The following is a 16470-nucleotide window of genomic DNA, read 5'->3' as shown; positions in this document are numbered from 1 at the left end:
TGTTGGTGAGTGGCATGGCAACCTCCTGGTTCTTCCTCAAAACTTGTGTTGGAAGACTGATGGTCTCAAATATCTCGGTGTGTACCTGGGAAATGAGACAACAACCAGGAAGAACTGGGAGGGCGTCATTTAAAAAATAGAAGGGAAACTTAAGAAATGGAAATGGTTGCTCCCCAGAATGTCGTACAGACGTCGAGTTTTAGTGATAAACAACCTGGTGGCCTCACAGCTGTGGCACCGCTTGGCCTGTATGGACCCCCCATCAGGGTTTCTAGCCCAGATCCAGACCAAACTTGTTAACTTTTTCTGGGATGGGCTGCATTGGGTGCCTCAAGGAGTGTTGAGGCACCCAATGTGTAAAAGTAATCAACAAGAGCAGCCTGTGTGACAGAGCACCCACTACCTGGGCCAACAAGATGACGGGAAATGGACCTGACCCACAGTGGAGACTTCTGTACAAACCCCCCCTCAAGACAAAACCAGCCAACCTCCAGTGGAGGATTTTACATGGTGCCATCTGTTCCAATGCTTTATCTCTGTTTTCACCCCTGCGGTGTCCAGCCAGTGTCCCTTCTGTCCCCTTCAGGAGACAGTCTGTCATGCTTTCAGTGAGTTTGGGAGACTTCAGTGCTCTTCACCCTTCTAACAAATGTTTTTAATTTGTTCAGTGAACATTTTAGTATCAGGAAATCCATCTACGGTGCTGGGTACAATAGATCGAATCAGAGAAAGTGGCAGCTTTTAAATTTTATTTCTGGGGAGGCAAAACTCACAATTTCTGTGACCAGGAAGAGGAGAATTGAAAACAATACTGTTCAAGAAGCAGCTCCTGTTTCCTGCTGTAACATCAGATGTCGCTTAAAACTAGAATTTGGTTTCTATAAATTGACAAAAGACCTGAATAACTTTAGGAACATCTGGTGTCACAAAAATGTCCTATGCACTTTAGTTGATGACCACCTCACTTTTACAAACTTCCTGTTATAATGTACTAATTTTTAAATTGTATTTCCTTTTGTTTCTTGGTGTTTAGTGTTTTTGAGTGTTTAGTGTTTTTGAAGTTTCATCTAATGAAAAATTGTAAAATGTTCTAAATGTTCTGAATGTGATTGAAGTTTTTTTGCAAAAAATCTTCTTCTTCTGAAGCACTTTAGTGCTTTCATCTAATGTAAAATTGTAAAATGTTTGAATGTGATTAAAGTGTTTTTGCAAAAAAAAATTATCCTTCGTCTTCTAACCTCAGCCAGGCTGAACTGAAGTTCGCCAGCTTGACTCTGACACGTGTTGTCTTTTGATCTTCAATGATGATACTTTTTGGTGCTACTTCTCCATGGATCACCCCAAGGGACTTCAGAAAGTCAGTGCCCTGGCCATCTGCAGAGGACAGGCATCATACTTTAATTTCCACAGTTTAATGTGATCATTATTGGCTAGCTATCTTTTTATTGACTGTGGTCATACCTGTTGGATGATGTGTCTGATGTCATCAAGGCTCAGAGTGTTCATGTTCATGATGACATATTCCTTCAAGTCAATGTCTAACGCCTCAAATGCCAGCTGGCGATGAAAATTTAAGCCATAATACCTGACAATGATAGGCATCATCGTATCGGAACATCAACACGGTCAGGAGGTCATCCTGCGTGTCAATAGAAGGGAATCAATCACCCATTGTCAGTAACCTGTAACCTGTAACTCACTGATAATCTAACTTAGATTCAAAGCATTAGAGATTTTTCAAAATTCGCAGGACCTACATCATATTTAATACTCAAATTGTCCCTTTCTTCGACAGTAAAAATGTTCTGACATGAAATACACGTCAACTTCTTACCATTGGGCATCTGGCCAATCACACTAAAATTCTCACACTCACACTAAAATCCAAATTCCAACAGGAACACGCTGTACTCATTTCTGTTTCTGATTGTGTTGTACTTGTTTCCATTCCTGATTGTGTTTCTGTCACTACGAAACACAAAGGATATGCAGGACATCTTTGGCTAATTCTGAACATGTGGGCCTTTACAGAAACCGATGATTGGTGTTTGATGCTTTGATGCCCTTTTGCCACTTTGGTAAGATGTTTTCATTACTTTTTTCTTTGTCTGCATATATTCTCATAGTTTAACCCTATAGAAGGGGGTCAACCTTTTATGAGATCAATGCTTATTTTAGTCTTGCAGCAAAATCTTTTATATATTTTAATGCGTGCATGTGACCGTCACCAGTCCTCTCTGGGAACTTAATTGTCAGTCTTTATTAGAATGTCCTATTGTGAGCCAAAGAGGGGGGTGCTGCACCTCTGTGAGTTAAGAGGGAAAGCAAAAGGATTTATATATATATATATATATATATATATATATATATATATATATATATATATATATATATATATATATATATATATATGGCGGGCACTATCCAGTGAGGGTCCTTAGGCAAGACCCTTAATGCTATACGAGCCTACCTCAAAACATGAGTGAACACAATAATGACAGAGTCATAGAAATACTGGAAGGGCATATGGGAAAGAGTAGCATCACACAACACCAATGCCCAGTGGCTAGTGGACCTGAGGACTGACCACAGCTGCCTCCCAGAACAAGAACCAGTAACCATCTCAATGGCAGACATCCAAGAAAGAGTGTCAAAGATGAAGAGTTGGTCAGCACCGGGCCCCGATATGATCCATACATACTGGCTAAAGAAGCTGACAGCACTCCACGAGCGTCTAGCAGCACAGATGAATCAGCTGCTAAGGGATGGGATGCACCCAGAATGGTTGACTGAAGGCAGGACAGTCCTGATAATGAAAGACCCACAGAAGGAATCTACCCCATCCAACTACCGGCCAATAACCTGTCTCAGTACAACATGGAAGCTCCTGTCAGGCATCATGGCCGCTAAGATGAGTAGGCACATGGATCAATACATGAGTGGGACACAGAAAGGAGTTGGTAGTAACACCAGGGGAGCCAAGCACCAGCTACTGGTGGACAGAGCAGTACACAGAGACTGTAAGAATAGGCAGACCAACTTGTGCACCGCCTGGATTGACTACCAGAAAGCCTACGACTCAATGCCACACACGTGGATACTGGAATGTCTGGAACTGTATAAGATCAACAGGACACTAAGAGCCTTCATCAAGAACTCAATGGGGAAGTGGAAGACAACCCTGGAGACTAACTCCAAGCCAATTGCCCAAGTTAACATCAAGTGCGGCATATACCAAGGGGATGCACTATCACCACTGCTGTTCTGCATAGGCCTGAACCCCCTCAGTCACATCATCACAAAGAGTGGCTACGGATACCAATTCCGAAGCGGGACAACAATCAGCCATCTCCTCTACATGGATGACATCAAGCTGTATGCCAGGAATGAGCGAGAAATTGACTCACTGATCCACACCACCAGGATCTACAGCGATGACATAGGGATGTCATTCGGATTAGACAAATGTGGCCGGATGGTATCAAGAAGAGGCAAGATGATCAGAACTGAAGGGGTCAACCTACCAGGGGGCAGGATAGAAGACATCAAGGACAGTTACAAATACCTTGGAATCCCACAGGCTAATGGCAACCATGAGGAGGCCGCAAGGAAGTCATCCACAGCCAAATACCTCCAGAGAGTAAGGCAAGTCCTGAGAAGTCAGCTGAATGGCAAGAACAAGGTCCGAGCCATCAACATGTATGCACTGCCGGTCATCAGATACCCCGCTGGGATCATAAGCTGGCCAAAGGAGGAAATAGAAGCCACAGATATCAAGACTAGAAAGCTCCTCACCATGCATGGAGGGTTTCACCCCAAGTCCAGCATCCTGAGGCTGTACACTAAGCAGAAAGAGGGAGGCCGAGGACTAGTGAGCCTCAGGGCCACTGTCCAGGATGAGACATCAAAAATCCAAGAGTACATCAGGAAGATGGCCCCAACAGATGAACTGCTCAGTGAATGCCTTAGACAGCAGGAACCTGAGGAGGAAGAGGAGGAGGAGGAGACAACATGGAGGGACAAGCCCCTACACGGCATGTACCACCGTCAGATAGAGGGAGTGGCTGATATCAAGAAGACCTACCAATGGCTGAATAAAGCTGGACTGACAGACAGCACAGAGGCACTGATCATGGCAGCACAAGAACAGGCCCTAAGTACAAGGGCAATAGAGGCCAATATCTACCACAGTAGATCTGACCCAAGGTGCAGGCTATGTAAAGAAGCCCCAGAGTCAGTCCAGCATGTGGTAGCAGGGTGTAAGATGCTCGCCAGCTCAGCATACATGGAAAGGCACAACCAAATAGCTGTGATAGTGTACAGGAACATCTGTACCCGGTATGGACTAGAAGTACCCAAATCCCAATGGGACATACCACCGAAGGTGGTTGAGAACGGCAAGGCTAAGATCCTGTGGGACTTCAGCTTCCAGACCGACAGACAGCTACTGGCTAACAAACCAGACATTGTGGTGATGGACAAAGAGCAGAAGAGAGCAGTGGTGATAGATGTGGCGATTCCAGCTGATGCCAACATCAGGAAGAAGGAACACGAAAAGATTGAGAAATATCAAGGGTTGAAAGAACAGCTGGAACAGATGTGGAAGGTTAAGGTTAATGTGGTCCCCGTGGTAGTAGGAGCACTTGGGGCAGTGACCACCAAACTGGAAGAGTGGCTCCAGCAGATTCCTGGAACAACATCTGAAGCCTCAGTCCAGAAGAGCGCAGTCCTAGGAACAGCTAAGATACTGCGCAGAACCCTCAGACTCCCAGGCCTCTGGTAGAGGACCCGAGCTTGAGGATGACACACAGATACCACCCCACAAGGGTGAGAGGGACATTTTTTTAAAATTTATATATATATATTGTTGGAATTATATCTTTTTATGTTATGTTGGAATTATATCTTTTTATGTTATGTTGGAATTATATCTTTTTATGTTATGTTGGAATTATATCTTTTTATGTTATTTTGCTGTGGAAAGTTACTGAGCTTAAAGTTCATCTTAGGTCACATCACGTGACAGTTAGAACTGCTGACTTATGCTAAATTGCTTGCACAGCTAGTCGAGCAGAAACTCTTGCAAGGCCGTCTTCCTCTTTCTTCTCTGATAATTGGCGTATATCTTCTTAGATAATTGGCGTATAGCTACGATAGTTTTCATGACCTGTCTGCTTATCACCTCTTGCCAGGCCGTCTGCAAGGCCGTCTTCCTCTTTCTTCTCAGATAATTGGCGCATCATGACATCACCTGAATGTAACCCACTGTCTTGCCTGCTATCTTGCAGCTGTTGTGATACCAGGTGAACCCCGCCTTCTGATGTGCATAAAATCCATGTGCTGCAAGTGCATCCTCGCACTCTGCAGGAAGTAATCTCCCATGAGACAAAGTGCCGAGAATATTCTCTTTGCAATTGAAAAATAAACTTTGAAGCGTCGACATTTCACTGAGTGTTTTGTTTATTTAACTCTGTTCAGAAATTGTCCACAACCAAGAGAAAACGAACACGAAGCTGGAGGACCAAGGGTCTTTAGGACCATATTATTTGGCTCCACTTCAACATTTGGTGACCCCGACGTGATCTTGGCTGGACTCCTGCCGGACAGAGACAACTCCAAAGGGTACCCCGACTTGTAAGGTAAGAGGAACTTTGCCTCTTAGGGCCTTGTCTCTGCCTGTCAGTATAAGGTTAAAATCTGTCTTTCCCTATTTGGAAAACGTTCTAGAATCATTGACTCGAACACCAGTGATTTGATTTAATAGACGTCTTTTTGTGAATGTCAAACCGGACGCTGTTTGGATTGATCGGTCTTTTAATTATACTTTGTGTCAGCGTCTGGTGGTTCTTACACCTAAATTATTCTTACAGTAAGAACACTCAACTAGGTTTACAGACGTTCAAACCTAGTTGTTTTAATACTGCGGTCGCTCAAAGAGTTTGTGGGGTTGCCCCAGCTGATGACATTAGGCTGTAGAGGTTAAAGCAAACTATTGGCTAAAAACGTCTGGTAAATTCTTCCATAACTGAGTAGACTGAGAGGATTGTCTGGGACATCCTGCGCGCTAGAGATTTTGCGTCTGGGACGCCCGTCTGGGAATATTAGTGAAACGATCCGGGATCGTGGGTCGAGTGATACTGAGTTCCGTGTTGAGGTTCTCGGAGGAAACGACGCCGAATTTTCTTAACTAAATTGGGAAAAGGCCTAATAGAATTTACAATGGAAGGTGAATTCGATCGGGAAACAGACTGGTTCAACTGGAACTTAATTCCAGACGACCCAGATGGTGCACCATTAGAAAATCAAGCAAAAATTGCTATTTTAGTGGCATCCGAGGGACTGCCCACAAAGATCCGCAGTAAGACGGAGTCTGAAATGAAAGATTGGTTTGAAGATTGCTGTAAAAAAGGATGGTTACCACCGCTAACATCCAAAAAATCATTCGTCTTACTGATGAAAGAGGTTGAAAAAGCATGCATTAAAAAGTTAAATGTACTGGCCACAACTGTCTCTGCAACAAATAGAATCAGTATTCCAGGAAGGCGGGCACGAGAGTCATATGTAAAGGTGGAAAAAGTTAAGTCACATGTACGATTGCTGTCAATGGGAGGATCAGTCAGAGTAAGTAGACAAGAGGTCAAAGAAAAGTGTGCTTGGAATAATCCTGACCCGCCTCCTTATCTGGGGGAGAATTTTGCATCTGTTTTTTCCAAAACTAACCCGTTTGCCAGTAATCCTTATGCAGAATTACAACAGACTCTGACTCTGACTCAGACCAAACCAGACCCACCGTCACTATACTTCCAGGCACCAGTCTGGAACATCACCAGCGGGAAACTGCACATGGATCAGACCGCCCCATCCGCGCCCACACCCGCGACTGAAGGTAAAGTGGTACCGGAACATGTCAGAATCATGGCCGCGCCCTGTGAACGAGCTAACAAACAGCTTAAAGATGAGTTTGAAGAAATCCTCAGGACCAGTAAAACTTATCCGGACCTGAGGCTTGCCCTGAGTGAGTTCAAGACGGAGCTGCTGCGCAGAGGGAATGCCTCCCGCAGCGTCAGAGACGAACTCCGTCAGAGGGTCCTACAAGCAGAACAAGAAGCGGAGGAACACTTCAAGACGTCACTCAAACATCATGAGGTATCATTTGACAACGAACAACATTCCACTTTACAGAAACAGGTGGCTGCACTTCAGGAACAGCTCTGTCGCCTCTCTTCCCGAGTGGAACCTCCCGTCTCCGCTCTTCCCCTCCCTTCTCTCCCTCCCCGGCCTCCAGCAGCGGAACCTCCCGTCTCCGCTCTTCCCCTCCCTTCTCTCCCTCCCCGGCCTCCAACCCCGCCTCCCTGTCAGCCCACCTCAGAGGGACCTGTGACTCGATCCAGAGCCGCTGTACAAGCTCCATTGATGGATACAGTGGACCCCAACTCCGGACGGCGTGTTGCCGTCTACCGCCCTTTCCCTGCAGCAGATCTCAATGCCATGCTTCAGACATTGCCACCTATTTCATCGGGGGGACGCAATTGGTTTGCATCCGTGCAGCGTCAGGCTATGGGCCACGACTTGTGTGGTGGTGACATGCAAATGATTTTAACTAAAGTATGTCCTTTGTCTATCTTACCACAGGTTCTAGAGGAAACAGGGGTGGGTCGTATGGCTAAAGATGAACCTCTAGACCACGAAAATTTGGACCGCATTGACGTAGGTCTTAACGCACATTTCCCTTTGCCTCTGTGTGCTGTCCATGACATGGTGTTCACTCCAAAAGTTGGAGAGGACGCGACTACTTACGTTGATCGGGCCAAAACTGAATATCACATTAAAACAGGTTTTCTACATAATACCTCGCCTTTCCATGACTCAGTCTTTCGAGCTTCCATTTTGAAGGGGATTCCCAAAACAGTGGTTACCGCCATGGAAAACATACCAGATCTGGCTGAAATGACGGATGACCGGTGGTGTTCCTGCCTGAGACACTTTCTGAGGAGACATGCCAAAGAAAAAGATACTAAGGTAGAAAAACATCAAACTGCTGTTTCTCAATTGACCGTCATGCAGATCCAGGACATCAAGAAGAAAGAGGACTCTGTTTCCTCTCCTGCCTCTGCTCTTCCACCTGATGATGCAGATAGAATGATGTATCAGTCGGGGCCACGATCTTGGGGTGGGGCTGACACTCAACGTTACGTATGTTTCCGCTGTGGCAGAGAAGGTCATTGGGTCAAAGATTGCCCCGAGAGGCCCCCACCTAGGGGGCGTGGTCGTGGATTCCAACGCCCTCGTGGACGTGGCAGAGACATGGGACGGTGGCAGTCTCTAGATCGGCAGCAGTACCAACAGCGCCGCCCAGTGGACTCCAACCAAGGTTCGCCCGTCCCGAATCGCCAGCGTCTGCCCCCTGGTGAACAGTTCTCACAATGAAGATGCCCTGAACCCACGGACATAGGCATGCAGGAGCCTATGATCACCATTACGGTAGGAGGAGTGTCAACTCCTTTTATGGTTGATACTGGTGCCCGTTATTCCACCATCCAACGGCTTCCTCCTGGCGCCTATGTCACCAATGACGTAATTCCTTTAGTTGGGTTCAAGGGTGAAGAAATTGCCCTGCCAAAGACTTCCTCCATTTTGGTTTCTGCACACAACCAGTTATTAACTCACTCCTTTATCCTGGCTCCCTCCAGCCCTGCCAATCTTTTAGGGCGTGATTTAATGTGCAAGTTGTGTCCTTTGATAAAGTGTTCTGCCGACGGCCTGCAACTGATGTTTCCGGATGGATCATCCCGACTGTGCCTGTCTGCCACCAACCCCGTCAACACCATGTTTCCGGTACATGCCAAAGTTGCTGTGGTGTGCATGTATGCTGACATCTTTTGGGTTGTGATGGACACTGATGCTGGACAGTGGACTCCTGTTGAGACTTTCTGGACAAAGTGGTCGCCCTGGGTCCGTCACCTACGCCCCTATGATCTGGTCTCTGACGCTTTGCATTGTACTCTGTATTATGACAGGATGGAAGACACAATTTTCCTGGGAGCCTTCCAGGAGGTGGAAGGACTCCCGTGGGATCTCTCTCTCCAAGATCTCTACGTAGGACCTCAGGGTGTGGCTTGGGCCGTATCCTTGACGCCCGAACAGCAGAAGTGGTATCGTATGGATGATCCTCCAGATCCTTCGATGCCGCCTTGCTATCCTCATGTCTCCTTGGCTGTCTCCCCAAAACACACACAGAAAGATCTGGGTCCCTTCGTGAAAGCTTGCATCGATGCTGATGATTGGAAGCCGACATTCTACTCTGGTTTGCACTATTCTGCATCTCTTGACTCATATCGCATTTTGTCTCCAGAATTTGTGATCCCTTCCGTCCTAGAACACAGCGTCCTGGACAGGCACCATGGCAGAGAAACATCCGACAGCGATTTGGCACCTGCGCTGATTGACTCTCTTCCCGACTCCCTCTGGACCCAGGGTCCTACGGATGTCGGTCGTTGTGACGTCACGCCAGTCACGTTTCAAATGAAACCGGGTCCCATTTGGGTTCCTCAATATCCGGTTCCTGCGAAGGGTAAGGCCGGTGTAACTGAGACCATAAACGGGTTGCTTGAAGCTGGTGTGCTTGCTCTAATTGAAAGCTCTCCTTTTAATACACCCATTCTCCCTGTAGAAAAGAAAGGTACAGGCAAATGGAGGATGGTCCATGATTTGAGAGCTATAAATGCTGCAGTCACCACTCCCACCCTTCCGGTCCCGAACCCTCATGCTGCACTCTCACTGTTGTCGCCCTCTCACACTCACTTCACTGTCATCGACTTGGCTAATGCTTTTTTCAGTATTCCTCTTCATCCATCCATGAAACCTTATCTGGCCTTCACCTGGGATGGAAGGAGATACTCCTACAACTGTCTGCCCATGGGGTTCCTCCTTTCTCCTGGTCTCTTCAACGTCCATCTTCGTGAGCTTCTGAAACCTTTGTCTCTTCCGCCCGGTGTGCTCCTCGTCCAGTACGTCGATGACCTCCTGGTTGCGGCTCCATCAGAGCAATCCTGTCTGGACACGACTCACTCTCTGCTCCTTCGTCTCCATGAAGTAGGCCTTAAAGTTTCTAAATCCAAAATTCAAGTTGCCAGAACTCAAGTCTCTTTCCTTGGTCGCTGTGTATCCCGGATGGGCACAGGCCTCTCCTCCTCGCACAGAGAAGACATTTTACACTCTGCTCGTCCATCTACCGTGAAGCAAATGCTAGCTTTTCTGGGGTTGTGTAACTACTCTCGCCATCATGTTGTTGACTTCTCAGAGTGCACGCATCCTCTCCGTGCTATGGTCAAGGAAGTCGGCATGCGGAACCTTTCAGCCGCTTTGGCCTGGACTCCGGACGCTGATGCTGCCTTTTCTCACCTTAAGGCATGTTTGGCCTCTGCTACATCTCTTTCCGTTCCTGACTACAATAAGATGTTTTTCCTCGATGTGGCTGAAAAAGCAAGCAGTGTTTCTGCTGTGCTTTTTCAAAAGGGTGGATAGAGGAGAACGAAACGTCTGTATGTATGTCTCAACACCATTGGACAATTATGAAAAACGCCAAACGCCCTGTTCATCTTTTGCCTCAGCACTAGCTAGGTTGGTCCAGAAAACTGCCCACGTGGTACTTCATCATCCACTGACCATCAGAACTGGACACAGCACTGTCCAATACATCACAAGCCAATTCTTCACCATGACTGGAGGACGCCAACGCAAGATTGAATCGGTCATCACTCAACCACACATCATCTTCATCCATGAAGGGATCAATATGGCTGATGGTCTGATTGAAGGTACCCCACACTTTTGTACAGAAAAAGTCCAAGACGACACAAAACTCAGAGATGACTTGTACGAACAGCCATTGACTAACCCCGACATGACGTTGTTCACCGACGGATGTTGTTTTAAAGGCATGGATGGCCTGCAATCAGGTTTTGCCATAGTTCAACATCAAAACGACGATTTTGAGACAGTTAAGGAAGTCAGACTGGACGGACCACAGTCAGCACAGAGAGCTGAAATCCTAGCAGTCGCAGAAGCTCTAGGACTCGCAAAAGACCAAACTGTAAATATCTACACTGATTCTGCTTATGCTCATTTGGTTGTACATACTGCATTAAGTGAATGGCAACGGAACAATTATCAGACAGCAACAGGAAGTCCAATTAAACACCTGAAAGAGGTAATGCATCTCCAGGAAATGCTGATGTTGCCAAAAGCTGTTGCTGTTATCAAGTGTCCAGGTCATTCCAGAAAAAATGACCTGATTGCAAATGGAAACGCCGCAGCAGATGCAGCTGCTAAAAAGGTGGCAGGTTATCAGCCAGCACTCCAACTCTCGGTGAGTGACAAAGAAATTGATTGCAAAATAACGAATGATGTGATCCGAGAGTGGCAGGTGAAAGCTAGCCCAGAAGAAAGGAGTTTGTGGAAGGCAAAAGGGGGTGAAAAGAATGATGAAGGAATCTGGAACAAAGAAGGTAAACCTGTGCCGCCTCAAAAACAATTGAAAGTTTTGATTCAAGAAGCCCATGGACCATGCCACGTAGGCACGGACGAAACACTGAGACGTCTCTGTGGCTGGTGGCATCCGTTCATGAGAACAATTGTGAAAAGTGAACTGCAGGACTGCAGTGTTTGCAATAGGCATAATTGCCTGCCAACAACTAAACCACCTCCAGGGGTGCAGGACCAGGAAGTGACAGCACCTGGTCAGGTAATTTCAATGGATTTTACCGACATGATCCAATCGGTTAATGGGTATCGATACCTGTTAGTGATTGTTGACTCTTTTTCAGGATGGCCTGAGGCTTATCCATGCAGAGCAGAGACAGCAGCTTCTGTAGTGAAACATTTGGTTAACCATTACATTCCAACTCATGGTTTTCCGAGAAAAATCAGGTCAGACAATGGAACTCATTTCAAAAACAAACATCTACAACAGGTGGAAAGTATGTTGGGATTGAGACACACTTTTGGCGCTGTGTATCACCCTCAGTCACAGGGAAAGGTCGAACGAATGAATCGCAACATCAAAGAAAAATTGTCAAAATCCATGGCCTCGTCAAAGATGAATTGGCTACAGGCCCTCCCTGTGGCTCTGTTGAATGTCAGAATGTCATTGAATTCATCCACAGGTTGGACCCCATTTGAGGCACACACTAACAGACCTTTTCCAGCTCCCACAGCTCCATTGGAACCAGTTCCCGGATTCCAAGGCCCAAAAGGCCTCCGTGAACTAACAGTCAATTTTTCCCATCTCACAGAACCACAGGAGAAACCACCAAAAAGTGTGAATGTGTGTGAATGGGTGTGGCTGAGAGTAATCAAACGAAAATGGTCTGAACCTAGGTGGACAGGTCCCCATCAAGTCATTGAGAGAACCGGAACCGCAGTTCGGCTTCTAGGAAGAGGGGACACGTGGTTTCATCTGACGTCCACCAGGCCTGCAAAGACCCCAACGGGAGTCGCTCTCCCCTCTCCAAAAGCTGCTAATAGTGGTGACGACCACTAGGGCATCCGCCCCAACTGAGGACATCGAGCAACGGCTCCAACTGAGGACATCGAGTGAGTGGTTGTTCAACGTGGCGTAAAGTCACAAAGCAACCCGAGAGCAGGCAATTACGTTCAGTAACTGACCTAAGCTTTTGAAGAGACCCCAGCGGTCACGGTGCAGCGTTCCCGAGCATCGCTCTCAACCAGCGTCCGGACGAGCCAGTATCCAGAGGGGTCAACCCAGAGGAAAAGGTGCAAGACCTCCCTCTCTACAAGCAACAACCGTTATCTTCAGTCTAAAAAAAAAAAAAAAAAAAAAACATGCTGTATTTCCTTGTTTTTAGTCTTTTGGCTGTCACTGCTGCATCCTCTCCTGACAAATGTTTACAACAGTATGGTGGGTTAACGCTTAGCTACACTGAGGGGGCTACAGCTTCTTATACCTTTGATCTCTGCAAAGTAATTAACTGCAGGGGTCCTGGCGCACCATGGCGACACTATGATGTTTACATCTGCGGTCACAGTGACAACTCCCTTAATGACCCGTGGTGTGCTTCTTGGTCCTCTGTTTGGTATTCCACAGAACATGGGTTCCAGCCCCCCACTTCTGGATTGGGCTCCTTCTTTTCTCTGCAAAGGGATTACTCCCCCACAAGTAATCCTTTAACTCTGTCCATTAAACCCCTATTTTTCCCAACATCTCAATGTCATGCTAGTGTTATGGAACCCTGCGGAAGGTTCTCTCCCGGCAGCAGGTTTTGCTCTACAGATTTTCTACATTTAATTTTAGGTGTTGACCAGACCGGAAAGGACACATGGGGTATCATCCGTATTAACCTCGTTAAGTCTCGGGTTGCACCTGTGCCTGCTCCCACCATTGTCTTTAACCACAGTTCTCCATCTCAGGTCCCTCCCCCACCACATCAACTCATTGGAACTCCTATTGCTATTGATTATACTCAACTTAAAGCTGAGGATCTCATTGCTAAAGCTACAGGTTTTGTTGAGAGTAATGTTTGGCTTTCTTGGATTGCTAATACTGCGCGAGAACAGATTAATGGTAATTGTGTTGCTTGTGCTTCTGCTCGACCCCAATTGACCACCACGCCTGCTCCTTTGATTCCAAGTGACGCTCACGGCTATGGTTGCATGCTTAGCCTGACCCACGGACGAGATGAAGGCTGCACCACTTTGGGAAGTATTTTTCCTCCCGCTGACAATCTTACTGTTACAGGCCCTTTTACTCCAGACCCTGCCAATGGTTCCTATGTGTGTTTTAATCTTACCGCAGGCTCCGTTGATCTAGGTTCTCTTGATTCCACGTGGTGTAACATTACCAGACCAGGGGCCGAGTTAGGCTTTTGGGCCAGATTAGGCTTGTACTATTACTGTGGCAAGGGTGGCCTTCATGCTCGCCTCACCAGCAAATATCGAGGTGTGTGTGCCATGGTTCGTCTTCGTGCTCCTTTGCTTCTCTTAGGTGACCAGCTGAAACGCTTGAAGTCCTCCTCTGACCTTCCTATTAGTTTAACTGCCCGTCGACGACGCCATGTCTTATCTCGGACTCCTCGTTCGGCCCCTACCACTTTTGATTTATCTATAGATAATCCCACCTACATGGATGCAATTGGTGTTCCCCGTGGTGTTCCAAATGAGTACAAATTGGCTGATCAAGTTGCTGCGGGGTTTGAAAACTTTCCTTTGATTGCGGCCCTTTTCCCGGTTACGCCCAATAAGAATGTTGATCGTATTAATTATATTCATTACAATGTTCTGCGGCTGACTAATCTGACCCGTGATGCAATTGCAGGTTTGTCTGAACAGATGGCCCCTACTTCCCTTATGGCTGTTCAGAATCGTATGGCCCTGGACATGCTCCTAGCTGAAAAAGGTGGTGTCTGTTCTATGTTTGGGGATATGTGTTGTACCTTTATCCCTAATAACACAGCTCCTGATGGCTCTGTAACCAGAGCATTGGAAGGTTTGCGTGCTCTCTCCGATACTATGCATGAGCACTCTGGTATTGATAATCCTTTGGATGACTGGTTTACTAACATGTTTGGTAAATGGAAAACGTTGTTTATTTCTTTGTTCATGTCTATAGCCGTCTTTGTTGCCATTATAGTCACTTGTGGTTGTTGCTGCGTTCCCTGTATTCGTTCCTTGATGGTCCGTCTGATCACCACCACCATAGAAGGTAAATCCGGTCCTCCCCCTCCCTACAGCATGTCTCTTCTCCAAGACGCTGATGACCCTGCTGGTACTTTTGATTAGGTGTTGGACTCTTTCGAGTCCAAAAGGGGGATTGTTGGAATTATATCTTTTTATGTTATGTTGGAATTATATCTTTTTATGTTATGTTGGAATTATATCTTTTTATGTTATGTTGGAATTATATCTTTTTATGTTATTTTGCTGTGGAAAGTTACTGAGCTTAAAGTTCATCTTAGGTCACATCACGTGACAGTTAGAACTGCTGACTTATGCTAAATTGCTTGCACAGCTAGTCGAGCAGAAACTCTTGCAAGGCCGTCTTCCTCTTTCTTCTCTGATAATTGGCGTATATCTTCTTAGATAATTGGCGTATAGCTACGATAGTTTTCATGACCTGTCTGCTTATCACCTCTTGCCAGGCCGTCTGCAAGGCCGTCTTCCTCTTTCTTCTCAGATAATTGGCGCATCATGACATCACCTGAATGTAACCCACTGTCTTGCCTGCTATCTTGCAGCTGTTGTGATACCAGGTGAACCCCGCCTTCTGATGTGCATAAAATCCATGTGCTGCAAGTGCATCCTCGCACTCTGCAGGAAGTAATCTCCCATGAGACAAAGTGCCGAGAATATTCTCTTTGCAATTGAAAAATAAACTTTGAAGCGTCGACATTTCACTGAGTGTTTTGTTTATTTAACTCTGTTCAGAAATTGTCCACAACCAAGAGAAAACGAACACGAAGCTGGAGGACCAAGGGTCTTTAGGACCATATTATTTGGCTCCACTTCAACAATATATATATATATATATATATATATATATATATTACGCACATTTGCTGGCTGACGCCAGCTTTACGCACACCTGCTGGCTAATGCCAGCTTTACGCACACCTGCTGACTAACGCCAGCTTTACGCACACCTGCTGGCTGACGCCAGCTTAACGCACACCTATATATATATTAGAATTGATACCTCAACACCAACGTTACAAACCACCAGACTAGTGGAGGTCCTGACAGTATAGAATAGACCACCAGAGGAGACCAGTGTAGGAGATGGAGGGCATCAGATTGTGATGACTGAAGTGTGACTCATCACGTTCTGATTGACCGAATGGATATCAACCATTGGACTCGACAGGAGCTGGTAAACCCTGACCCAACATGCATGTGTGATGAAACCAACACCCAGATAGGCTACCAGAACCCAACAGGGACACACTAGCTGAATACCCCCAACCCTGTCAGCCAGGAGCATCCAGAAGACATCACCCGAAGAGCCACCGGGGGCAACAAGAACCACATAGACCCAGAGACCAGATGAGGCAACGGCCGCCACCGCCAGGGCTCATGGGACAGGCCCAAGGGGCCTTGTTCTGGTTCCTGTTCTCCGTGATGTTCGCTGTTAGTCAGTCATCTTCAGATTACCATCGCTATATCCGCTGCAGCGGGTCACGGGGAGCCGGAGCCTATCTTGGCGGCATAGGGCGAGAGGCGGGGGACACTCCGGGCATGACGCCAGTGCACCGCGGATGTTCGCTGTGATTCTTATGAAATATTCAGCTTTGCTTTATTCACATTTTCAGTTCAGGACGTTGTAATTGTTCAAGAATAAAATGAATCCTCAGAAACACAACTGGTAACGACTTCAAAAACCAAAGAGTGTCTGAGAGGCTGACGCCGGGGCCTTCCTCTGTCAGACGCGCTTCAAGGAAAATCCCTGCCATACTAGAG

At 46.6% G+C, this 16470-nt stretch overlaps 1 protein-coding gene across 16 annotated transcripts; it reads left to right on the top strand.

Moving 5' to 3' along the window:
* Nucleotides 1-4875: 4875 nt before the first annotated feature.
* Nucleotides 4876-15508, top strand: LOC137610955 (uncharacterized). Of its 16 annotated transcripts, none has more exons than XR_011038574.1 (6): nucleotides 4876-5303; nucleotides 5479-5639; nucleotides 6808-7146; nucleotides 7633-7707; nucleotides 7835-8019; nucleotides 12379-15503. XR_011038574.1 is itself a non-coding variant. In XM_068338882.1 (6 exons), the coding sequence occupies exons 3-6, from the start codon at nucleotides 6844-6846 to the stop codon at nucleotides 12403-12405; spliced, it is 531 nt and encodes a 176-aa protein (XP_068194983.1). In that variant the 5' UTR covers nucleotides 4876-5303; nucleotides 5479-5639; nucleotides 6808-6843; the 3' UTR covers nucleotides 12406-13572. The 16 variants fall into 16 exon arrangements, 3 of the variants coding, with proteins under 3 accessions (XP_068194983.1, XP_068194982.1, XP_068194984.1); XM_068338882.1 differs by having other exon boundaries at nucleotides 7894-8019; nucleotides 12379-13572; XR_011038572.1 differs by having other exon boundaries at nucleotides 4877-5303; nucleotides 6808-7532; nucleotides 7894-8019.
* The last annotated feature ends 962 nt before the right edge of the window (nucleotides 15509-16470 follow it).

The sequence above is a fragment of the Antennarius striatus genome, chromosome 17, assembly GCF_040054535.1.
Source record: "Antennarius striatus isolate MH-2024 chromosome 17, ASM4005453v1, whole genome shotgun sequence".
In the NCBI taxonomy this organism is placed as follows: Eukaryota; Metazoa; Chordata; class Actinopteri; order Lophiiformes; family Antennariidae; genus Antennarius; species Antennarius striatus.
The sequence above is the reverse complement of the archived record's forward strand: the minus strand, read 5'-3'. Positions and strand labels throughout refer to the sequence as shown.